This window comes from Onychostoma macrolepis, chromosome 23 (genome assembly GCF_012432095.1).
Source record: "Onychostoma macrolepis isolate SWU-2019 chromosome 23, ASM1243209v1, whole genome shotgun sequence".
Classification (NCBI taxonomy): domain Eukaryota; kingdom Metazoa; phylum Chordata; class Actinopteri; order Cypriniformes; family Cyprinidae; genus Onychostoma; species Onychostoma macrolepis.
This window is the reverse complement of record NC_081177.1, coordinates 9,768,000-9,793,128: the sequence shown is the minus strand read 5'-3', so window position 1 is coordinate 9,793,128 and position 25,129 is coordinate 9,768,000. Positions and strand designations below refer to the sequence as shown.

General features: G+C 36.1%; 6 protein-coding genes across 6 annotated transcripts in view; 5 read left to right on the top strand and 1 right to left on the bottom strand.

The window, feature by feature from the left end:
- The first annotated feature begins 389 nt into the window (after positions 1 to 389).
- On the top strand, positions 390 to 4,027 carry si:ch211-148l7.4 (uncharacterized protein LOC563603 homolog). The gene is made up of 2 exons (XM_058762856.1): positions 390 to 593; positions 896 to 4,027. Exons 1-2 carry the CDS (start codon positions 514 to 516, stop codon positions 2,328 to 2,330), a joined length of 1,515 nt encoding a protein of 504 aa, XP_058618839.1. The 5' UTR covers positions 390 to 513; the 3' UTR covers positions 2,331 to 4,027.
- A 132-nt stretch (positions 4,028 to 4,159) lies between these two features.
- snrpg (small nuclear ribonucleoprotein polypeptide G) lies at positions 4,160 to 5,876 on the top strand. Its single transcript, XM_058762859.1, has 4 exons — positions 4,160 to 4,307; positions 4,525 to 4,547; positions 5,164 to 5,288; positions 5,590 to 5,876. The coding sequence occupies exons 1-4, from the start codon at positions 4,276 to 4,278 to the stop codon at positions 5,638 to 5,640; spliced, it is 231 nt and encodes a 76-aa protein (XP_058618842.1). The 5' UTR covers positions 4,160 to 4,275; the 3' UTR covers positions 5,641 to 5,876.
- A 447-nt stretch (positions 5,877 to 6,323) lies between these two features.
- plpbp (pyridoxal phosphate binding protein) lies at positions 6,324 to 12,364 on the top strand. The gene is made up of 8 exons (XM_058764240.1): positions 6,324 to 6,465; positions 9,209 to 9,316; positions 9,388 to 9,423; positions 9,510 to 9,585; positions 9,748 to 9,888; positions 10,519 to 10,661; positions 11,029 to 11,127; positions 11,217 to 12,364. Exons 1-8 carry the CDS (start codon positions 6,376 to 6,378, stop codon positions 11,370 to 11,372), a joined length of 849 nt encoding a protein of 282 aa, XP_058620223.1. The 5' UTR covers positions 6,324 to 6,375; the 3' UTR covers positions 11,373 to 12,364.
- Positions 12,365 to 13,012: 648 nt separating this feature from the next.
- On the bottom strand, positions 13,013 to 17,707 carry tmed4 (transmembrane p24 trafficking protein 4). Its single transcript, XM_058764242.1, has 5 exons — positions 17,513 to 17,707; positions 16,804 to 16,904; positions 16,551 to 16,676; positions 15,454 to 15,600; positions 13,013 to 14,196 (listed from the first exon to the last, which is right to left on the bottom strand). The coding sequence occupies exons 1-5, from the start codon at positions 17,655 to 17,657 to the stop codon at positions 14,047 to 14,049; spliced, it is 669 nt and encodes a 222-aa protein (XP_058620225.1). The 5' UTR covers positions 17,658 to 17,707; the 3' UTR covers positions 13,013 to 14,046.
- Positions 17,708 to 18,055: 348 nt separating this feature from the next.
- On the top strand, positions 18,056 to 24,355 carry fam50a (family with sequence similarity 50 member A). Its single transcript, XM_058763407.1, has 13 exons — positions 18,056 to 18,322; positions 19,113 to 19,197; positions 19,345 to 19,444; positions 19,982 to 20,115; positions 20,489 to 20,565; positions 21,460 to 21,526; positions 21,707 to 21,768; positions 21,930 to 22,006; positions 22,593 to 22,647; positions 22,976 to 23,024; positions 23,208 to 23,278; positions 23,593 to 23,703; positions 24,045 to 24,355. The coding sequence occupies exons 1-13, from the start codon at positions 18,212 to 18,214 to the stop codon at positions 24,051 to 24,053; spliced, it is 1,008 nt and encodes a 335-aa protein (XP_058619390.1). The 5' UTR covers positions 18,056 to 18,211; the 3' UTR covers positions 24,054 to 24,355.
- A 528-nt stretch (positions 24,356 to 24,883) lies between these two features.
- si:ch211-207e14.4 (interleukin-17 receptor D) overlaps positions 24,884 to 25,129 on the top strand; it is a 12,768-nt gene continuing 12,522 nt past the window's right edge. The window contains exon 1 of the mRNA XM_058763950.1: positions 24,884 to 25,096. Within this exon, the coding sequence (XP_058619933.1) occupies positions 24,971 to 25,096 (126 nt within the window). The 5' untranslated portion in view covers positions 24,884 to 24,970. The remainder of the gene's footprint in view (positions 25,097 to 25,129) is intronic.

Sequence of the window (25,129 nt, the reverse complement as noted above, 5' to 3'; positions counted from 1 at the left end):
ATTTGTATATATATATATTTTTTTTTTGTTTTTTGTTTTGTTTACGTTTTAGTAATTTGATTTGTGTGTTTTGGTAAAAAAAAAAAAAAATCAGTTTTAGTACTTTTTCAGTTTTTTTTTAAATCTAATATTTAATATTTTATTTGATTTATTTCCGCTTTATTTCGATTTAAAAAACGTAGTTTTTCGTTTTAGTTAACAGCAACACTGTTTTATTGTCCCTAAATATCAACACTTGATAAATGCTCTTGATAAATTGAAAATGAAACGTCTAAATTGTTATAATGAAGTCTTTCCTGAGCCATTTTAATCAAATGATAATAAATGAGCCTTACATGTTCATATGGGTTCAATTTAATTTTATACTCACGTTTATTTACGTAGTAAACGCGAGGGGGATGATGGGAATTGCAGTTCTTCAAACCGCCTTACGTTAAGTTTTGTAGAAGCGCGTGGAAGTTGGAGTGAAAGTCCGTGTGCGTTTAACCTCACAATTTCTCACGTTTTGCGTTTATGAATCTGCAAACACCTGCTGTAATGTCCACACAGATGTGCGAGAAACCTATTTTGTGTGATACAAAGTCCTCGAGCGGGTAAGTTAAGTTTGTATGTTAGTTGCATGTCAACAGCATAGCAAGACAACTAGCAAACTCTTCCTGTGTCAGTAATGTTGCATGTAGTTGTGGTGGGTGTCTTCATTTTATAGCCAAGAATTTCAATTTGTTTCATTATTTATACCTTTATTATTTTCGCCTGGTTAATTATGTAAACCGGTGTGTGTGTGTATGTATGTATGTATGTATGTGCGCGCGCAATAAAATGTTACATTAAAACTCATTTTTGAATTTATGATTAAATGGGATAAATTTGATTTGCTTTTTTTATTTCCTTATAGGAATATGGATTCTGTACATTGCTGGAATGGAGCAAAAGGTGACCAGATCCCCACTAGGGCTAGACCCATGTCTGACACCTTATCCAAACTGGCTCAACTGATCACTTGCATCGAGTACAAACCAAAACTACAGCGGTCTTCCTCCATCTGCAAAGACTGCGGCCACAAATTCTCCGACCTGAAGAGTCTTGAGCGTCACCAGAAAAGAGAGCACGCCCTGCAGAAGCTCCATTGCTGTCAACACTGTGGCCAAAAATTTGCTTTGCTCTCTAGTTTGCAGCTACATAAATGTTCTCACGTCTCGTCCATGTGCCAGACATGCATGGGGAAACCTCAGAGGGGTTCTTCTTGCCCTTCCTGCGGGACTGAATCATCAGAAGATCCCTTCTATCATGACAACAGTCCCTATGCATGCGCTCCATGTGGACAAGCCTTCAGCCACAAGCAAGAGCTGCTGCACCACCAGCAGGCCGGAGGCTGTCAGCCCTCCAAGACTCTCAAACCTCCTCCGCCTTCAAATTCCTCCTTGCCTCCATCTCCTCCAAGCGCCAACTCATCTCTTACCACATGCACTTTGTGTCACAAAACGTTCCGTTCTTCTGCTGGACTTAGTTGCCACATGCGCTTTTCCCATGTGCACATGAAAAGCAACACAAAGAAGAAAACAGTTGTCATTGTAAGCACATTGAAGAAGAGGAATAAGAAAGTTATCATGTCAAGTATGTCGTTTCCATGCCGTTCCTGTGACAAATCATTTCCTATGACATCACTGCTTCATCAGCACAGGAAAGAGGAACACCAGCGGGAGATAAAGGTGAGGAAACTGCAGCGAACCTCTTTGAAGACCACCAGGCAAAGGCGGAAAGGTGAAACATATCCATGCCTCCATTGTGGAAAAGAGTTCCTGCACCATCTGACTCGTTGGGCGCATTTTAGACATTGCAACTCTCACCATCAGACCCAATCGTCCGTTGCTGACGCAGCTGGCTTCCACCCAAAGGCAGTTAAGGAGCTCAGTCTTTCCCAAAAAAAAAGACCAAGAGGTAGACCTAGGACCAAAAATCTACCTGTTTTGATGGAAACCAAGCAAGAGGAAGAAGAGCAAACGGATAAGGAGGATGATAGTGATGCAGACGAGGATGCCGAGCATCCTTGTACGTCATGTGACCAGGTCTTTAGCTCCAAAGCTAAGCTGCATGTCCATGTGAAAGTCCACGAGGAGGTCCCTGAGGAACATGATCAACCAGCCGACTCATGCAGGTGTTGTAGTGTGTGTACAGGTGGGGTTCCCCTCGCTGAGATTCCAGAAGATTGTGAAAAGAAAGTCTATCACTGTGTGCCGTGTGCCGAGGTGTTCATAGCCCTGAACGCTTTTCTAGAGCACTGCCAGAAACATCTGATACGTGAAAATGAAGATGAATTCAGTGATGATTGAAAGAGCTTCCATTTTTTTTTTTAAGGAATTGTTCACTCAAAAGAAAGAAAAAAAATCGCATTTTCTCACCATCATATTCTAATCGTGTTAACTGTTATTATTTTTTCTTACAGAACATACTTTTTTTGTAAAGAACCATTGCATATATTTAGACAAAAAGCACCTTAAAAGTGCTTCTAAAAAAAAGTGAATATTCTTTACATTTTTGTGTGTGCATATAGGTTTTTATGAATAATTATGGAATAGAAGTTATTTGGTGAACTATTCCTTTAAAAATGAAATCTCTGTCATCATTTACTCACCCTAATGTCGTAGAACACAAAAGACGGTCGTTTTGAAAAATATTGATAACCGAAACGTTTTGATTCCCATTGACTTCCATTGTATTTTTGTCCATTTAATAGAAGTCAATTTCAACTAAAACTGTTTAGTTACAAACATTTTTCAAAATATCATCTTGTATGTTCCACATAAACTGTCGTACATGATGACAGGGTTTAAATTTTTGGGTGAACTGTACCTTTAAGGGCAGGGAAATCAGTCTGCAGATGTTCAAGCTATCAGGAATTACATACATCAGGCATTTTTGGTATAATTTTGTACACAGGATAACTCACTCCCGCCAATCTGAGCCAAACTGCCAGAAAAATAATAGAGGCCTTTGATAATATCGACAAGCCAATTGCATTTTGTCAGATACGGGTACCTAATTAAAACCACTTCAACTCAAAGCGTAGTTCTGCTTCAGGATCAATGTTCTTCATACCTCTCTACAGATGTAGAAGTCATATCCATTATGTTACTGTGAGAAGATATAATGAATTTAATATTTTGACACACACATACATTACTTCTGTTTTCTAGATGGCCAGTGCCTTGCTGAAACACAAAACCAGCTAAATGTATGTGCTGCTTCTTGTCTTGTCAAGTTGGAGGATATAGTATCTTAGTATCTGCTAGATTCGGCTACTGAAGTGTTTCGGCTTGTTTTATTATAAAGCATTTTACTTGCATTGTGAAATTTCTGTTTGTATTTCATAAACTACATGAAACAAAGTAAGCTTTATTCTTCTAAAGCTGTAGAATCATTACAGATAGTAGCATGCCTTATATACATGATATTTTATGCTATCAGACCAAATATTGCAAGTGTAATTTCATAACTTTCTTACTAGACTGGATGAATGAATTATGTGCTGATATGAGACCTCAGATTAAGTGACTCGGGCAACAGAACAAGTCCATTTTATTGTTTAATTTGTATATCAGGGGTTCTTAATCTTCATTGTTTCTGATGTTTATGTAACATTTCTAACATTTTTTCTTCTTAACACCAAATAGGCTGCAGTGATTTTTTTCAGCTGTGTTTTTTGCACTGACCATTTTTTGTCTTTGAACACTGTATAATATTCACTTTATGACTCGCATTGTAAATCATGATTGCAAATATAACTATTTTTCCCCAAAATCTTTTATTATGAAATACTGGAGGCATTTTAAACTTAGTTCTCTACATTACTGTCTGGGTGTGTTTACTTGCAGCTACCTCCAGTATCACCTGCTTTGTCCCAAGATGTGTGATTGATTTTTTTTTCTTTTGAATAATGTTTGTCAGAAAATTTACCTCATGTTATGCATTACATTGGCATTGTTTTCGAATAAATTGTTTAAAAAGGTTTGGTAGTTTTTGTTTCTCTTTTTAAAAATCACACCAGTGGCCCAAATATAGCATTAAAATTTGATGTAGAATATTTTGTTTTTCCTAAAGACATTGTGCAATGTTATTGAAGTTCGTCCTTCGCTAACGTAGGGGGCGATATTGCACACGGTGACTGGTACAGAAAATCCCGCGACCTCGCACGCCACTTCCGCCACTGTTCATACATTGTTTGAAACGTGTTTCAAACGTTTTTGTTACAAAACTATTTGATCTAACGAAATAAACATGAGCAAAGCACACCCGCCTGAGCTGAAAAAGTAAGTATTTCAAGCCTTTTCTTTATTGTAATCTTAAGTCTGTTAGAAATGCGATAAATTTGAGCATCGCGTTATTCGACTGCGCTATCCGGTTTGTCTGCGTTTATTTCACAACTAACGTTATATTATTCAAATTTGTTACACTTTCATATGAATTAGGTTTAAATGTTTGCTCCAGTATCTGTAATGCAGTACCTGTTTTGTTCTTGCCTTTTAGGTTTATGGACAAGAAGCTTTCACGTGAGTATAATGCAGGATTTTCTCACAAAATATCCAGAAAAAGAAGAGTATATGAAATCTAGAAACCTCCATAATAATATCCTAGAAATATTTCGATTCAACAGTATGTGATTGTAATCTTGAATGCAAATATTAAAGGTTTAGGTTAAATATTTAACTAAATGTTAGCCTAAACAGCTAACACAGGAATTATTACCTGTGTTCTGTAATTCATTCTCCGTCTCTAATTATTGTCTCCTCTCTCAAGTTAGTATGATGTAAATACATATGCATATTTTCTATACAGCTGTATATATATATATATCGAGAGAGAGAGTAATGCACATCTGTACATAAATCTTCTGTTTCAGATTCATATACATTATTAAGTTTTATTTAAATGTTTCTGTTCTCATGTCAGATATACATGTATGTACCAAGAGATTCTTAAAAACCACAACAAATTCCTTGTGTGTTTGCACACACTTTGCGAATAAAGCTGATTCTGAAATAAATAACCTTATCTAATGGATGTTCTAATCTACAGCATGTATTAATTAAACCCACATGATACTGTCAATTCAAATATCTTGTTTGTGCGCTTCTGTAAAGATGTTGTTTTCATGCACCCTTTCAGTTAAGCTCAATGGTGGCCGTCACGTTCAGGGCATCTTGCGTGGATTTGATCCCTTCATGAATCTGGTCGTTGATGACAGTATAGAAATGGCTCCTGGGGGACAAATGAACTCCATTGGGATGGTGGTCAGTACTTAATACCACAATCTGGTATCCAACATATTTCATAACTGAGTGAAACAGAAATAGCTGACACAAGTATCATATAGAAAGACACTATGTTCAGGGTTTAGTTCTATTGTTGTATTTAAGTTGTCATGGATATTCAGTATATCACTCAAAGATCAACAAAGAGCTATGTTCACTTCTCACATTTCCATCATGATTTGCTGATTTCTCACATTTACATTTATTTTGAGAGACTTGTGTGATGTTTTATTCTTTGCAATGATAAAAGATCTTTTGTTTTCTGTTTTTGTCTCTTCAGGTGATCAGAGGAAACAGTATAATCATGTTGGAGGCTCTTGAACGAGTATGAGGATGATGCCCACTTTCTTTTCCTGCTTTTTTCTTTTTATCTGGCAAATATGGAAAGAAAGGTTTTCTCACGTCTGTTTACAACAAAGACTTAATACTAAAGCAGAAATCCCAGATTGTGTTCAAAAGATTCTGTTTTATAAACGCCTTCCTTGTTTTTGTGTTTTCCTATGTCTGTAGAAATTTGTGTACACAATTCATACATTTTTGTGAATAAATGGACTACAGTGTGATTAATCCAAAGTCTTATTGTAATTCACTTTTCGTTAATATTCAATTTAATATTCAAACTTTCTCACATTTTCATCGTCTTGGTAGCTGTATGCATTGGAAGCAAATCAATAATCTTGACTTGTTAGGAGTTCAAGGAGTCAAATTCCCTTAAACTGTAAACTTTGCCTGAAAAACTCAAATGTACAGTTATTCCTTGTCTAATCTAGCATTATTAGATGTGTTTAGCTGTTGCCCGTGATAAGACAGGACAGGATATGTTAAAAAAAATAAATGTATAAAATAGTCTGCAATAAATTAGAAAAATATGTTAGTTTATTATTATTATTTTTTAAAGTTGCCAGTATACTTTACTCTCCAGTCTTGTGATGGCTTTTTATTTACTTTAGCGTAGGTAAGTTACAATCAATCTTCTTTAAATGAGGCGAGACTTTTATTTTGTCGGAAAGTTGACCGGATTTGCCCGTGACGTCACGCGGCGAATATATGCACGCGCACTGAGGCTATGTGGAGAGTAGTGATGTCGGAGGAGGTTGGGAAGAAAGTGCAGGCGGTGGTGGACCGGGTGAATCAAGCGGTTTCCCGGCGCCCGAAGGTCAGTTTTCATCGCTTACTTTTGAGTAAGATACGAAACAACAATGGGCTTTTAAAATACGCTAAAAACAAACGGTCCGCTCGTGCTCACCGTGTTGTTATGGCAGGGTTATGTAATCTGTTCAACCTTTACATACACACGCGAGCTTCATATAGTAACACGGAATGAGTGACAGTTGGTTAATAATAGCTCTTTTTTTTTGTGATGCAATGGATTCATAAAAGTGTTGAAAGGTATTCAGAATGACGGTATTAAATTTGAATAGCGTACAACTTCTACTCAAGGAGAAGGACGTTGTGTGAATGAATGCATGTTGCATGAAATATCTGATTCTCAGCAGTCACGCTCCAGCAAATGAAATCTGCATGACAAGCGCCAATTACATGCACTTCAAACTCTGACATTACATTAAGCCCTTACATGTCACTGTGTACACAAGGAGTAAATACATTGCCACATGAAGATTTTAAGTTGGTTGGTGATTAAAGTAAATCATATAAAGAGCGATTCTGGAAGTTTAATCACTGATCTGTTATTGTATGTACTGTGGTGGCCAAAATTATTATAACACTAGTACCTCCACCAGCTAAAAAAATGGTTTTAAGTGAGTTATTTTTATCTTTTGCTGTGGTGTGTTGGTAGGAATTATCAGTTTACATTTCCAAACATTTATTTTACCATTAATTGTAATAATCCAGTGAGGTTTTTGTCTGATAACAGTCAGTGCTCCACACAGAGATCTGGGCCCGTATGTATAAAACATCTCAGAAATGCTCTTAAGAATAGCCTTAAGCTTTGACTTAAGTGTCAAAAAAATCTTAGTAAAAAGTAGGACTTTTCTAAGAGTAGGAGACGTTTATAAAGAAGCTAATAGCAACTTTCGGTAAAGTCTAAGACTGATTCGTAAGTGTTGACTGAGGTGACACTTCAGTGTTGTGAACTAAAGACTACAATGATGTCAACACAAAATGGCTGACCTTGAGCTCTGAATCAGCCAATAGTGAGCCTGCTCATGTGAAGTCACACCAGCACAACACCAATCATTTAATGTAACTACAATAAAATCATTGAATTAAGACACTGAAATATTTTAATATTTAAATGTTTTTTTTTTTTTAAGTTCTTTGCATTGTGCAAAATTATCACAAATTATTACTGATGCTTTGTTTTCTGTTGGTATGTCTCCTCGTTTACAGTTGGAGCAATGATGTGAACATGAATTCCATCAATGGCTCCAACAAGCCCACAATCCTCATTAAAAGTGGCTTGTTTTTGCAATATGGTTTGGCGGTCAGTTGGAAAGTCAGTAAACTGCCATATTGTAGTGGCCAAAACTGATGTCCGGCCAAGGAAACTTGATCTCTTGACCCTTAAATAAAAAATAAATAAAACTGCAAGATTGTGTAAGCATAATTGCTTAGTTGCTTAGAGTCGGTTGTTTTATTTGTGATCATAATGCAATGAAACATGCCAAATTGTGCGGTCATAATTTTTGGCCATGCTGTCATACAAAGAAATTATGAACACATGCAAAAACAAGAAAACCAATGAAATATTAAAAACTTATGTTGTAGTCAATGTGCCAGTGTTGCCAATTTAGTGATTTTGTCACTAGATTTAGTGACTTCCTCATCCCTTTACAGACTTTTTTTCAAAAACCTAGCAACAAAATCTATTTCTTGGACGAAACTTATGTACATTCCGAGACTCTAACATTACATCATAAAGGCGAGTTCACTGATCTATATAAATATAGATCAGTGAAGTGTTTGTCTCCTTCTCTTTGCTGCCACCTTGTTACCCCTAACTAGGTTAGGAGACCTCTTCAGCTCTCTTAAATAATTTAGGAGCTGAGACCTAGTCTTAACCCTTAGGAACCTTTATGAATCACTCTTATTCTTAAGTCTAGGAATGAGAGTAAAATTACGTCATTCTTAGAATTTTGACACACTTGGGACTAAAATTTAACTTTATACATTCAGCCCCTGATCTCATTATTATCCAGTCTGTCTGGAAGGACATGAAGAAACAGAACAAACTGAGACAGACTAAATCCAGAAGAACCGTGGCAACGTCTCCAAGACGCTTCAAGAACCCTACCTGCAAAGCTACCTGAAAAACTATGTTCAAGTGCACCTAGGGAAAAAAGCTGCTTTAAAGGCAAAGGATGCTCACACCAAATTTTTAATTTAATTTAGTTAATAGAAGTGAATTGATAAAGAAAATCTATTGATGACGTTACTTTTGACCGCATCCTCATTTTACAGCATTTTTACACAAGTGCCTAGAACTTTTTAACAGTACTGTATCTTTGCAGGTAGGTTTCTTGAAGCATATTGGAGACGTTTCTCAGTTCTTCTGGATTTATTCTGTCTCGGTTTGTTCTGTTTCTTCATGTCACTCCAGACAGACTGGATGATGATCAGATCAGATCTCTGTTTGGAGCACTGGCTGTTATCAGACAAAATCTCACTGGATTATTACAATTAATGGCTAAATCAATGTTTGGAAATGTAAACTGATATTTCCTACTGACACACCACAGCAAAAGATAGAAATAACTGACTTAAAACCATTTTTAGCTGCTGAAAATACTAGTGTTCTAATCATTTTGGCCACCATTGTATTTTAGAATACTACTGCAAAAATTGCCCCCAGAATCAATTGTAGTGGGGCAAATATTGTATTAAGAAAAAGTAAACAATAAGCTTAGTAGTGACAGTATTTTACTTTTCTCTTGCAGACGTTACCATGTATAGCCCCTCGTCTGGTTGCGGTTAGTAAGACTAAACCACCAGAGATGGTGGTGGAGGCTTACAAACATGGACAACGCAACTTTGGAGAGAATTATGTGAGTACATAAGTATGCATGTTTTGAAGCTTGGTCACGTATTTCATATTAAATATCCCCTTTTTCCGCAGGTAAATGAACTTGTTGAGAAAGCTTCCCATCCCCTGGTATGAAGTCAGACAAATTCGAATGTATTTTATTTAGCTGTTTGTTTGTGATCAAAAGTCTTGATTTATGTTAAACGTCTTTGTAGGTTGTCTCATCATGTCCTGAAATAAAATGGCATTTCATCGGCCATCTGCAAAAGAATAATGTCAACAAACTCCTGGGTGAGCAAAGCAGTTTTACATTTAGCTTGACTTTAAATACTAATATCATTCACAGTCTTAATTTACAGTGACTACCTAGTGATGTCAGACATTAATAGTTTAGGACTTTCGTTATTTCAGTTTTATTCTGAATTAACCCTCATTCATTTAATTCAATCATAGGTGTCCCAAAGCTGTATATGGTAGAGACGATCGACTCTGTGAAACTGGCTGAAAAAGTCAACAGCTCGTGGCAAAAAATGAGAGCTGCCAACACACAGCGGTTAAAGATTATGGTTCAGATCAACACCAGCGGAGAGGGAAGTGAGTGTTCTGCACCTGAATAATTGTGTATCTCCTGTAAACATCAGCTCTGAAAAGTTTACAAACTCTATAAAAAAAATTTACATACAGTAGTTAGCTGTCTTACAAGAATTAAAATCAAGAATTTAATGTGATTTGGAGTGTCAAATCTTACAAATTTCATTGCTCAAGCCTGTTTTTCAGTGTCCCAACATAAGCAACTTACCTTACTTTCATGCACATTATTAAAACAAACAGCAGTTGCGAAAAACTATTTTAACTCCTAATGAGACATTAGTCAATAGAACTGCACAAATGAAATGTCCTTAAATGCACTACAGCTGGATCTTTGCATGCTTATATTGTTACGAAATCACTTGCGATGCTTTGTATTTTATTAGATGTTTGTGAAATGTAGAGATTCGCAGTTGGGAGAATCATACTGGGTTTCAGATGTGCTATGCAATTTTGTTGCAAAAGCCCATATCAAAGGTTCAGATGTTGTTTGATTCACTTTCAGACAGGATGTGAATGTCACGGTGGGCACATGTCTAACAAAATCAGTTAAGCGTTATGAAATCTTTTCTCAGTGTATCAGATGACTGTTTTTCTGAAACCTCAGCATGATCGTCTCTCTTGGACGTGTTTCAGGTAAACATGGCCTGCCTCCCGATGAGACTGTAAACATGGTAAAACACATCGTGTCTCAGTGTCCTGCTCTTGACTTCGCGGGGCTCATGACGATTGGCCGTTATGGTTACGACCTCAGCGAAGGCCCTAACCCCGATTTCCAGGTGCGTTAGATCAGCTGACCATACATATTTGAAGCCTCTGAAATATTTAAAGATTTGGGGTCAGAAAGATTTTATGTTTCTGAAGTGTCTTATGCTCACCAAGGATACATTTATATTAACTTATTTAATTTTTGATGGCAAAGCTGAATTTTATAGCATCATTACTCCAGTCTTCAGTGTCACATGTTCTTTTAGAAACCATTCTAATATGACGATTTGGTGTTCAAGAAACATTTCTTATCAACGTTGACAACAGTTTGCTGCTTAACTATGTAGAAACTGTTATTCAAGCTCACTTCATGCTGAAAGGATGTTACCACGTAGCATGTGAAATGCAAGTATGTAAATGAATTTATTTGGTGTCTAGATGCTGTTGAAACGTCGTGAGGAAGTCTGTGAAAATCTGAAGTTCCCAGTAGAGCAGGTTGAGCTCAGCATGGGCATGTCTACTGACTTTGAACATGCTGTAAGTGTTGCTTCATTCAAAATACTCTTATCCATGTTAATTTTATTGCAAAGTCGATTTAGCTCAATTTGTATTGTTTTTCCAATTAGATTGAGGTTGGCTCTACAAACATACGTGTCGGCAGCACTATTTTTGGCACCCGAGAATACCCCAACACTCCGAGCCCCAGTCCGGAGAGAAAGCCAAGGGTCGTCTGTGAGGAAGCAGCCAGAAAAATGGACCGGCTCACAGTCACAGAGCAATGAATGATGGGGGAAAAAAGGTTACTGAACTAAATGTGGGACCTCTTGGGCTTCTTCCCAATGACTGGGCTCACCATTCACCAGTCAAGGGCCTTTAATATGTCTTAACTAATGCTGCTGACCTGGTCTTCTGTGGCAAACGAACTAGAATGAAGTGTGATTTAATAACCCAAATACTAAATTTACTTCCTGAAGGTGTTTTTATTGTCGAACGCTCTCCAGAAGTGTCCTCCAGCCCTCTGTAAATTCCTTAAGCTTGGTTTTGCGATTATTTTTAACAGATACAGGGTCAGCACATGCTCAGTTTCGTTGTGCCAATCGTAGATGTGAGGTATAATTTGTCTTTTCCGTTAGATTAGATGTTAGTGACCCATTTTAACATCTAATTAAAACAATAGGGTGTATAATTTTTGTTCCTAGAAGTGTGTAGGTATATTTTATAGTGTGTTCGTGTATTGTTTTGTTCAAAATCATAAATGTAAATGATATAAATAGCACATTTATAGTATTGCTTCAGTATCCACTTGTTGCTGTGTCAGTGAGATGTCGGGACTGGTGTGTGTGTGTGGGGGGGGTGTTGTCATGTAATTCATGTAGTATTTCATATCACCCGAAACACTGGTGTTGAACACTGATCAACAGTCACATTGGGTTCAGTACAGAACATTGAAATGAAGATGCAAAGAAATTAGTGCAGAGACGAACAGTTTTATGGTGTTTTGGAAAAGCTGAGGGTCTGAGGCCTTTTACTATGCAAGAGAGAGATTATCCTGATACTTAGAAGCTCGTTTAGAGGTAATCACTTCATATTTTTGTTAATTAATACAGTATTGTGTCAGACTAATGGGTTTACTGTTTGTGGTTGGTTGAGAAAAGCCAAAACAGAATTTTTTTTTTTTTTTTTCAATCCGTGTGTAAAATAACATCTTGTATCTTTACAGTAGATAGTTGCACATAAATATTTAATTGATTTAGGTGAGTTGAGCAATAAAACAATAGAAAATAAAATGGTTTGTGTGGCATGTATAAGTGCAGTGGTCAACTTTAGTATTTCATATTTTTTAAAATTATTATATAATGATATACAAAGTAATTGGTCTCTTATGCTCACCAAGGCTGCATTTATTTTGTTAAAAAAAAAAAAACAGTAAGAACAGTAATACTGTGAAAAATTACAGGAATACAGTAATGTGTAATATTACAATTTTAAAATATTTTCTATTTTAATACATTTTAAAATGTAATTTGTTCCTCTAACGGCAAGGCAGAAATCATTCTAATATGCTGATTTCATGATTAAGAAACATTTTGTATTATCAATGTTGAAAATAGTTGTGCTGCTTAATATTGTAGAAACTGATTTTTTTTTTTTTTTTTTTCATGAATTGAACGTTTAAAACAACAGTGCAAAAAAAAAGTAACATTAAAAATGTCTTTGTCACTTTGATCAATTAAATCCATCCTTGGTGAATAAAAATATAAGTATTAATCTGTTTCAACTTTTTTTTTAAATTATTACTGACCCCCAAATTTTTGAATGCTACTATATTGATATAAAAGAAAACTTTTTTTTTTTATTCTATTGTAAGTTAAGTACATTATGCTGCTCATTAATGAAGACAGAGAACATTTGTAAATTTAAAACCATTTAATTAAGAAAACAACAGTGAAAATAGACAGAAACTAAGACAGTGTTTATGAATGATGTGTCAAACAATGTAAAGACTGAGTACCAAGTGTACAGTTAGGTATCTGCATGCACATTGATGAACAGTTTATTACAAAGCTTGAATGACACTTGAGAATACAGCTGTGGTAATTTAAAGGTAATTTCTAGGTTGTCACATTATATGGAGGATTTATGCATCATGCAAACCAGAATTTTTATAAATTGGTACTTGTAAGAACCCAGTACAAAATTTTCAAAGATCCTATAAACCACATATATTCTTGAAACTGAAGAAGAACCCAGAAAACCTAAAGTTTTCATTACAGACATTCCTGTATGTTTAAATATGGTCAATGCAGTTAATAAATAAAGCATGAAACAGAACATTGAGAACAACAAATCATATTTTGTAAACCACTAAGTAAGAAAATTCTAAAAATATGTATTTTGTTTTGGTCTAAACAACTACTATGCAAACTATACTCGATTAGCTTGAATCATTTCCCCTCAAAATCATGAACATCAAACCTATTTGAGACCCCGAGACAGACAGAATATGAAAACAAAGCCACAAATGTCAAAATCTTCAAAATACCTCAATATATACATATTAAAAACATTGAGAAATGCTGAAATAATTAGCTGGCTTCATTCTTCACATTTATCAGTAATACAACCTTGAAGTCGACAGTAGTTTCCATGCACCCGTAATGATCATCACTTTAAAGGCATAACATATTCCTATCGCACGTTTTAGTAAAATGACCAACATTCTAGATGCGAGACATGTATAATAAAGGGTTATCAGTCATACAGCATAATTAAGGGTTGTTCATATTCTGCCTGTTTAAGCTCATTGTGTCTGAATTTATCTGTTCAAGATAAAGTTGTACCGAATTGAATTTAAAAAGAAAAAAATTAAATGAAGCACAGAGTATTTCCATGCTTGAAAACCATAATGGCAATGAATTTTACTTGAGTTATTGTCTCTGTAATTCTGTCTGATCTTCACACCAGCTTTTTGGCCTCAAAGAAGCTCTTGAGATGTCTCATTTGCCAGATTCCTGTGATGATGAGGATGATGGTCTGAGCGATAGACCACCACAGAACTCGCTGGTTCGTGCTCTCGCTCGTCATACGGAAACGCTCCTCGCGGTACTTTGGGGAAAAAAAAAAGAAAAACACTGTGAGCGCAATACTTCTCGTACAGATGCTGGATGATAAAACATTGGCAACTAGATGCCAGTGTTATTTTAGTAACACTGAAATACTTGTATTAGTTAATTTGTAAATATTTTTATATTTTCACTACTGCTGGGCAACCAAAAGTTTTTGTTTATATAATGTGTGTACGGTGTATATTTATTATGTATATATAAAGACACACATATAGTATATATTTTGAAAATATTTACATGTATATATTTATATTCATAATATATATTATATATAAGTATGTTTAATATATAAAAATTTTTCTTAAATGTATACATGCATGTGTATTTATATACACATAATAAATATACACAGTACACACACATATATTAAATAAACTAAAACTTTTGGATGCGATTAATCATTGCCCAGCACTAATTCTCACATTATTATGTTAGTAATTTTGCTGTTTTTGCCATTTTTATTAGTTTCTGTTTTTTAAAATATGTCTTTATTGTTTTAACTTTTATTTCTGTTTTAGTTATTTCAGTACATCAGGTAAATGAAAATAAGAAATGTTTTTATTTTATTCTATTTTAAATAACAAAAATGTTTTTATTGTCCCTTCATTTCATTGTAATAGTATTTAAAGTTTCTGTAATTCTGCTGTTTTTTAGTTTATATAAATTTTTATTTAAGTTTTAAGGGAAGTCGTAACCCAAAGGTTGCGAGATCGAGTCTCAGGTCCAGCAGGAATTGTAGGTGGGGGGGTCTCTCCACCCTCAATACCATGACTGAGGTGCCCTCGAGCAAGGCACCGAACCCCCAATTGCTGCCCACTGCTCCGTGTGTGTGTGTGTGTGTGTGTGTTCACTGCTGTGTGTGTGCACTTAGGATGGGTTAAATGCAGAGCACAAACTCTGAGTATGGGTCACCATACTTGGCCACATGTCATGTCACTTGTAGTTTTAATTGTTTTAGTACATCAAAGTTAAACTAAATAAAAATAAGAAAAGTGGCCTTGGGAATTTTTATCTTTTTAAAAAATATTTCAAGTCTAAGTTTTAGTTAACTATAATAACCCGACTAGATACAGTACTAATATTGACGAGACACATGCCAAAAATGTTAAACATTCTGAGCAGGTAGCTGCTTTCATTAATTGTGCAAATTTAAGTTTACATGGCTTAAGTTTGTGGGTCAGCCAACACCACCTCACTGTACTGTAACCTAAAACCTGTTCCGGCAGCTGAAACTCACCCGCTGGTAGTTCTGCTCTTTCTGGATCTGTTCCACCTGGTCCAGGAGCTGTCGGGCCCTCAGCTGCAGCTCGGTCAGTTTGTCTTTGGCTGCGATCTCCGGGTAGTTGTTGGTGTGTTCACCAACCTGAATGTCCAAGTGGACTCTCTGTAGGACAGCATGATAAATGTTTTCACATGTTTATGTTCACTTATAGGCCTGTATTATATTGAATTAGATACTGTCATTGTTTTTTATCATCTATAAAATTCCTATACTGATATAGAAGTAATTTTAAAAACTTAAAAATTCAAGAAAAAAACCCTGAGCAATAAAAATTAATATTTGATTGTTAACCAAACCTTCATTGAACTAAAGCTGAAATAAAATAGAAATATTAGATGAAAAAAGAGAAATATTGCCTTAGCAATTAACTGAAATAAAATAGGTTGAAGCTTTGCTAAAACTAATACCGAATTAAAAATAAATCAACACTAAAATTGAAATAAAAACTGAAATCTAACAATAAAAGCTAATTATACTACAAAAAGAACTTATATATATGGAATGACATGAAGAAATAGAACAAAGTGAGACAGACTAAATCCAGAAGAACTGAGAAACGTCTCCAATATGTTGCCACAGTTCTTCTGGATTTATTCTGTCTCAGTTTGTTCTGTTTCTTCATGTCCTTCCAGACAGACTGAATGATGATCAGATCAGATCTCTGTGTGGAGCACTGGCTGTTGTCAGACTCCTTGTGCAAACAAAAATCTCACTGGATTACTGCAATTAATGGCAAAATGAATGTTTGGAAATGTAAACTGATATTTCCTACTGACACACCACAGCAAAAGATAGAAATAACTGACTTAAAACCATTTTTAGCTGCTGAAAATACTAGTGGCCTAATCATTTTGGCCACCACTGTGCATGTATGACACTAAAATATCACTGCATTTGACATATACATATTATCTGATGTAATTGATTAAATATAGAGAATACATATTGCACAGCTTATCACTAAAAAATGTCTGATGAATGTTTTGGACTGCAACTGTGAAACATACTGTGTTCTCTACATCTATTTGCACAATCATGGTTTTTAGTCATACCAGTTTTCCCCCAGCAAACAGCGCCATCTTGGTGGAGTTGGAGTGGAGGCAGATTTGATGCTCTCCTGGTGTGTGGGACGTGAAGGTGAAGCGGCCATCTGAGCCGTACTGACGGGACAGGATGATCTGAAAAACACAGAGACAATGTGATAACTACTTCACATGAGTGTATAGGTAGCCAAATATATTATTTCCAAAGATAACCCTATTAACTGTTATACTCCAAACACAGTTTGGAAAATAGAAAGGCTACCTTGGTATCAGGATCTTTGATTTCCACATGCATGCCTAAACCAGGGGTGGCTGGGAGAAAAGTGCCAGCCTGTTTGTCCCACAGCTGTGTTCTGTATCTCCCTATAAAAAACACCAATAAGCCCAACACCATATGTTACCAGCATTTGCAAAAGCGCCATTAAAGGAATAGGTAATAATATATATTTATTTTATTTTTTTTCCACTTTACAACTCATTAATTGATGGTCTGGAGTGGTGTGAGTGAGGAAATTATTCCTTTAAAATGTACAAACATATTTATTAGAATAACATTAATCTGATTGTATTGCAGTATACAGTACGTATATTATAATACAAATGCACATGCATTGTCTCCTGTGAACAAAAGTGTTATTTCTGGTTTCTATAAGCAAACGGTAAATGCAGGCTGTAGCTGCTGGCGGGATGGAACTGGTTGCACCTGTCTCTCAGGAACAGAAGCAGGACGCTGCACCTGCCACATCCTTGATCATGCTGATCTACTAAAAGCCCTTCTTTATTTGGACAGATGGGCGCAGATAAGCACATGCATACTTAAATCAGATTTTACATCAGCTGTCTTCATGTTAAGTGTTTTAAATAAGACAATCGGTGAATAACTCTACTGAACATCAGTTCAACCAGATGAATGAACCAACTAGCCGACAAAGCTAACCGATCGCAGAGAGCCGATTTGACAATGGACGTACCGATCACCATGGTTTCGTCGGGTATTTCTTCAATGAAACATTTCTTCTCCGTCTCTCCGATATGGAAGTAAAGGGCTTGGCTTGGAGAAAGCCACGCAAATAGAAGCATAAGCCCGGTACAAAACACCACCGCCTTCATCTCCATCCAAATCACCCCTCACTCAATCCAGGGATGCGAATCGATTTCAGAGTCGCTACCGAGGGGCCTTTGTTCAGTAAAAGTCCCCTCATGTACATCACGAGTAGCATTTCTGGAAGTTTATCTGGAGAAAAATACTTTAAAAACTTAATTTAATAATTAAATAGTTTATTTATTTTTTAAAGTAATAAAATGAATAACATACTATATTTCAGGAAATATACCTCTTGTCTTTGTATACGTAATGCAGATTTTCTATGTAAAATAAATAAATCTACTATTTTTAAGTGATTTGCACATTAAAAATGAAGAAATAGTTGAAATACCATAATCATAAAACCATAATAATGCAATTTTGTTTTAGGCAAGCAATTCGGAAGACTTTTACTTTGGAATGCAGTTATTTCGCGCATCAAACGGAAGCAGTATTGCGGCAATTACCCACAATCGCCTGCTTCAGTCGAGAAGTTTCTCGTTTGTTTATTGACTGAACTCAGGAGTTGTTTCGCATTTTTCCAGTGTTTTTATTTCTTTTCTAAATATCTTGTAAAAGAGCTGCAATGGCGCAGTATAAAGGAGCGGCAAGTGAAGCGGGGAGAGCGATGCAGCTCATGAAGAAGAGAGAAAGAGAGCGAGAACAGCTCGAGCAGCTCAAACAGAAGATAGCAGAGGCAAGTGAGCCAGAACAACAAACACAAACACAACCACAACATATAAACACACTGGCTATTCAACCCGTTCTGACTACATTCCTGCTATAAATAGCTGCAAAAAGTGTAATGCCATGTAAAGTTTTCCATTATATATGATAGTCTATACATGGTTTAACACATGAGTATCATTTCTGTTGCCCATTCTAGACAGCATAAAGTCACGTGAGAATTTTATCATATAGTATATGAATTGAGGTAGTATAGGTTAAAACATGATTGGCTCCTTATTACCATGGTAAATATAACTATGGATTCTTGTTTAAAATCACATTTTAAAAAGTGCATATAAAAGATACATCAACACCGAGTATAAATATTCACAAATTTCTCCAAAAAATAAAGAAAGAGAGACTATAGCAAAATCATGTGCTTGTAAAATTGTAGTCTCATGTGTTCACAAATGCATTCGTTTTGTAAAGATCTCCAAGTAGTATACACAGCAATTTATGATAGCAATAAATGATATACTAAAATATTTAAATAATTCATTAAATCAGTTTTTACTCTTAAGACACATTTCAAATGTCCCTTTGAAGCAACTTTTAAATGAAACATTATATACTGTTTTGGGTCTACTGTATGTCAACTGCTGATCTGGAAGCTTTATTTAATGATGGCTGATGATTTGAGTGCTGTTCATTAAAAGTATCATTAAACCAATCTTCATATGCAGCCCAAGTCGATCTAAAAAGCTTATTCTTTATGTATAACATCCCCCACTAACTGACCTTAACCTTTTCCTTTCCAGGACAATATGGTGAAGTCCAACATTGATAAAAAGTTCTCAGCTCATTATGATGCTGTGGAGCAAGAGCTCAAGTCCAGCACGGTCGGTAAGTGAATATTAGAAATGCAATGACTTACTACGGATCTGTCGTGCTTCTGTAGTGGTTTTATTATTATTTTTATTATTTAGTGGGAGCCAAATTAACCCTATATTAAATCACGGTATGAGTGAAGGATGTTGTTGTTCTCTGCAGGACTGGTGACACTGAATGACATGAAAGCGAAGCAGGAAGCTCTGGTCAAAGAACGAGAGAAACAACTTGCCAAGAAGGAGCAGTCAAAAGAGCTTCAGCTGTAAGCTGTTTTCATTCATTTGAACTTTGCTTTTTGCTAAAATGGTCTTTGCTAAATAATTGATATATAAAGTTAAGCCTATAGTTTTAGCAATTTTTAAAACCTGTGGGAAATTTAGCAAGTAAAAATTTATTTTTTGTATTTGTACTGGATATAGCAGAAGTACGATGAGTGAATTTATATGGTGATCGTACCTTATTCCATATTTTTGAAGTAGCTCTCATCCAATTGCAATATTGTCACTGTGGGAATCTACAAAATGTAGTGAAGTCAGGGGCTGTTGACAGATTTCTCTATGTTCAGTCAGCTTGTCTGTGTTTTCCTTTAGCCATGCACTGCCTAGTACAGTAATTATGCTTGAAATTTGGCAGACCCAGATACATTTTATGTCAGGTCAGATGAAGTAATTTAACTGCCTTTTAAGATTGTAATATTCTTGCATTAAATCCTGCCTGCATCCTGCTTTTTTGTTTCTTTTTCCTTTAAAATCTGTATGAGGTTTGATCTTAAAGCTTCATCTTTGGTCTGTTCTTGTAGGAAGCTTGAGAAACAGAAGGAGAAGAAAAGAAAGGAAGAGCAGAAAAGAAAGATTGCCAGTTTATCCTTCAATCCAGATGAAGGAGAAGAAGAAGAAGAGGAGGAGGAAGAAGAGGAAACTGAGGAGGAGATTTGTATGACGTTTTACTTTGCAGTTTTCCACAGAAGTGGAACAGCTGTCTGCAAAACTGTTACACTTTCTAATAAATGTTTCAGTAAGCTATCAATAAGTGCAGACGTCCATGGTCCCATACCATGTTTAAATGCATCCTGCTTAGTTTACCCTAAAACTGCGAAAAGGTCTGCATATTCAGCACTGCTAATGACTCTTAGATTCTTAATTCCTTACCAGCATTTTAAAGTTGTGCAGCCAATATGTAAAAGTGCTTATATTAGTTATTCCATGGCAGAATCAACACACATGATGTGATTTTAAGTCTTTTTTATTATATATTTTTATTTTTTTACACTAATAACTTTTGAATGTTGTACCCTTGTGTTTAACAGGCATACCTGCAAAGAAGAAAAAACTAGGGAAGAACCCAGATGTGGACACCAGTTTCCTGCCAGACAGGGACAGAGAGGTAAACATCCTGCTCTTGAGGCTCTGTTAACACATGCATACCCAGTTTATATTTAACAAATAGATTAGAGAAGCCAAAAAAAATAAACTGTCTAAAATAAGTGCATTTGCTCTCCGTGTCATAGAGTGTGGAGTGTTGTCCTAAAGACCTCTTTTTAAGGATCCGAATGCAGTTATACAAGACTGTTGGTTTAACATGAGCCTCCTCTGGGCTATACATCAAATAAAAGTATGCCATTTTTGCAGAGACGTTGCTCAGGTTGTCAGCACACATTGAGACATCATTCTGAGATTTATCACAAAGCCGTGTACCAATGCTAACTGCCACAAGAATTATAGTTTTGTTTGTTTGCCTTCTTGGGCTCATTTCCAGGAAGTTTCCTCTGAGGTGTGGTGAATATCAAGATCCTTAGGTCTGACAGATTACCTAATTTGTCACGAAGCTTTTGTTTACATTTGTACTGTGGGTATAAGACCTGTGTATGCCATATATGTGTCAGTGAGTCTAATAAAAAGCTTTGGATTGCTTTCAAATGTTAAACACGCACTGAATATTTAAAAAAAAAAAATTTGATGATCTTGACAGTTATGATCACACTATGTATGTGTGTATTAACTACCTCAAAAAAAAAAAAGTTGAATTTTTGTAATCACGTCATGCCACAGATGCTGTCAATGGAGTTTTTTCGTTAAAGACATTTTAAGAGTTTTTAGTTTTAAAGCCCCCACACGTTTTGATGCTTGCAGTCCATGACTATATACTCATGAACTCCTAAAAATTTGCAAAAGTTGTAGTTATAAGCATTCAAAAAATACAGTTGATTTTGAGAAAACGTACCAAATGTGAATAAGATGTTTTGTGTGTGTGCAACTGTGCGTAAAACGTATGTTTCAGGAAGAAGAAAATCGTTTAAGGGAGGAACTCAGGCAGGAGTGGGAAAGAAAACAAGAGAAGATCAAAAGTAAGATATGCAGATCACAAAGTGCTGTTATGGATATTATCTTTTGTTTGATATCAGTGAACCTGGCCTGAACTTATTCCTAATTTAATTTTGAATTGTCTAGTTATGATATAGCTCGTAAATCCTCATGCAACCACCAGCCAAAAGCAGAATACAAACCAGTTCTTTGGCCCTTTTTAGGTGAAGAAATTGAAATCACTTTCAGCTACTGGGATGGCTCAGGGCATCGAAAAACTGTCAAGGTAAATGCAGGTTATAAAATGTTCTAACTACATGCCACTCCCAAAATGTTACATTTTTGTTACTATGTTGCGTGTGCAAATTGGACAAACAAGTTCTAAAGATGGTGCTGTACTGTTAAAATGCTGTTAACATTTAATATACATTTGTGTGTTTTTTGTAGATGAAAAAAGGCAACACAATTCAGCAGTTTCTCCAAAGGGCACTGGAAGTTTTGAGAAAAGACTTCAGTGAGCTGAGGTAAACACATTCATTCCATCTGCTATTAAAAACACCTTAATAGTTTTAATACACAAGAGTTAAGGTCTTTGCATACTGAGTCCAAAATGTATTCGAAAAAATTTTCCGTATTCGTCATCCTTTCCTATCAAAATGTTTGTTACAGATGCGAAAACACAGAAAATCAAACTTGATAGTAGTGTAGGAAGGCTCATGTTTTAGGCTTTGATTCTGTGTTGATAAGTGTTGCAAATAAATGCCAGACAAAAAGACAAATTCAGGCTTATCGGAATATTATTTATTTTAAATTTATGGAGATGTTAATTGCCTTTGTGTAAATCCATTAAAGAGGGACATGCTCCAGTTAAAATGCAGTGTAACTTACAGTGAGTAAATATTGAATTTGTGTTCTAATTTGGGTTCTTTGAATTTCAAATGCATGCAGAAAGCATGTTGTATTTAATTTTCAAGTGTGCTGTTAGTGTCATGTAACTGGTGTTGAATTAACTCTTTGAGCAATGAAGGCTTCTTATGTTATACATGCATGTTTTAGTGCTTTTAGTTTTGAATTATGAGGTAATATCAAAGTCTGTTTTGTGTCCTTCAGGTCAGCAGGAGTGGAGCATCTAATGTACATTAAAGAGGATTTGATAATCCCACATGTGAGTAAAGTTTCCACAACAAAACTAATGCTTTTAAAGGATCAAATCTTCAAGTGTTTCAATGTTTATTCTTCTAAATTAAGTCATTGGAAGATACGTCATCTTTTACAATGCACAGAGCTTGTGTATCACATTGTCAGCATGTCAGAATTTGAGACAAGCACAACTACACATTTATTTTATGACGCAACCTGCTTTACAATGTTTTAAGGGCATTTTAGTACGTGTTTAACTGATCACAAAGACAGGCGGTAGTAAATCACAGATTATAGTTAATTTGTCCTTTTAAAAAAACATCTCATTGACTAAAAACCTGCTTTTCTTCCAGCATCACAGTTTCTATGATTTCATTGTGACAAAAGCAAGAGGCAAAAGTGGTAAGTTCCTACTTTATCCTCCACATTTAGTTTGACAGGCTGCCATGTGGCTTGTTTTATTTCACACATGACTGCTCTGATATTTTTAGGATAACAGTTATTAAATTTAACATTAGCCTGCTACTTTTTGTGTTGCATCTCTGTTTATGGCACTAAAAATGAGGCTTTTCTGGTTCTCCTCAGGGCCCCTTTTCAATTTTGATGTGCATGATGACATTCGGCTGGTGAACGATGCCACAGTAGAGAAAGATGAGGTAAGGTGATTTTTGACTATCAGCATGATGTCTGATCCACATTTTGGACAAGAACCATCCAGGTTGACAGGAAGAGACCTACTTGTTTGTATTTATGTGATGTTTTTAGGGCAGGTGAATGTGAAATTGGATCGAATTCTTGTAGAAAATCAGGATATGTTGTTTTTACAGTGTATTGAAAAACTCAAAGATTTGACGCCACAAACCTTGGACAATCAGCGACATGTTTTTTCTTATTGTTTCAGCCTGAGAACTCAAACACGATGCTTCTTGGCTTAATTTTCAAAGCTCTTTGTGTTTCTTCGTTCGTCTAGTCTCATGCTGGAAAAGTGGTGCTGAGGAGCTGGTATGAAAAAAACAAACACATCTTCCCTGCCAGCCGCTGGGAGCCTTACGATCCCGAAAAAAAATGGGACAAATACACTGTGAGTATCTGCAGGCCGGTCATTGTTGAAATCGCCATGCTACATGTCTGGATTGAATACAAGTCTCTAAAGCTGCCTGCAGATTTATATTCAGTAGCAGAACCATATGAAAGAAGCTTTGTGAACTTGACATGCATGATTTTGACGTGGTCTGCCATGGTCATAACCAAAACCAAACACTGATGTGTTCCAGGACTAGCTAAAAAGATTTGATTGATGAAAAAAAGATGTTGGCAGACTACAAAGAAATCATGGCGATGTTATGGGTCTTCTGGGGTAAAAAAAAAATGCTTTTGTTGGATCCATAGCATGTTTACATAAGATTTTTCATTGCTTTTCAGATTCGGTGAGATGTCAAATCTACAAGATTTGCAGAGTTCCTGAACCATCTTGCTGTGTTCTTGGTTTTATGGACACCCGGCAGCAAAATGCTTCATCTTGCGTAGCATTTTTGAGTATCTATAACTGTTTAGACCCACTTTTCATTGTATGAAGATAAGGCCTAAACCAGGCCGATTGTGAACATTCTGTCATGCGCTCATCGCCAGAACTAACCTGACATGTTCTCCTTCTTGATTGTAAATAGAGTCATGAGTGTTTCAGTCATTTCTTAAATCCTATTCAAAAATAAATTCTTCATTTATGTACCTTTGCAAGGTTTCCTGTTGAATCATTTCATGATTGCTTCATTGCTATTACCAGCGCTTTTTGAAGATTGTTGTTGTTCACATATTGAAAGATTTGTTGTTTCCTGGAATAAAACCAATGCTTTTGTAAATCAAACGCGCCAACCACATCTAACAACAGACTATCAATCTCATGGTGTGTTTCATGGAATCGCAGTTTGGGGAATGCCAGACTTATTTACACAGATGCAGAATGTTGGTTTTGGCCATTGGCTGGCCATTAGCTGCAGGAAAATGTTGTCGTTATGGTCATTGTTTTATTTGCACTGTCAAGTTTAGAGCCAAAAAGGCAGTTTCAAAACAGTAAATCAGGTTAAGCATACCTGGTGGCACAGTTGATGGATTTTGACAGTCTCTGCAGCTGTACTATTTTCCCTCGGGCAACCACTCCCTCAGCTGCTGTTGTTTTCACTCCCAACTCTTTGCCTACCTCCTCCCCCACCATTCCACCCCTTCCGCTTTTATTCAACTAATCTTTAGTTATTCACGAGACCTGAGACAGCTTATCTGCTTCGAGGACACAGCTGCGCTGGGGATTGAAGACAGTTTTCAGGGTTCTTCAGGCAGGTGAAGTTAGCGGGATGTGGCCACCCACACTTACCCTGGATCTGCTCCTGTTGGTCAGCTTGTCCCTCAGTGCCCATGGTGCCTATGGTGAACAAATGCCTTACAGACCTCAGAACTGCACGCTTGAATGCATCCGCCGGGTAAGACTTCATATTTTGACTTCCAGCTTGCTG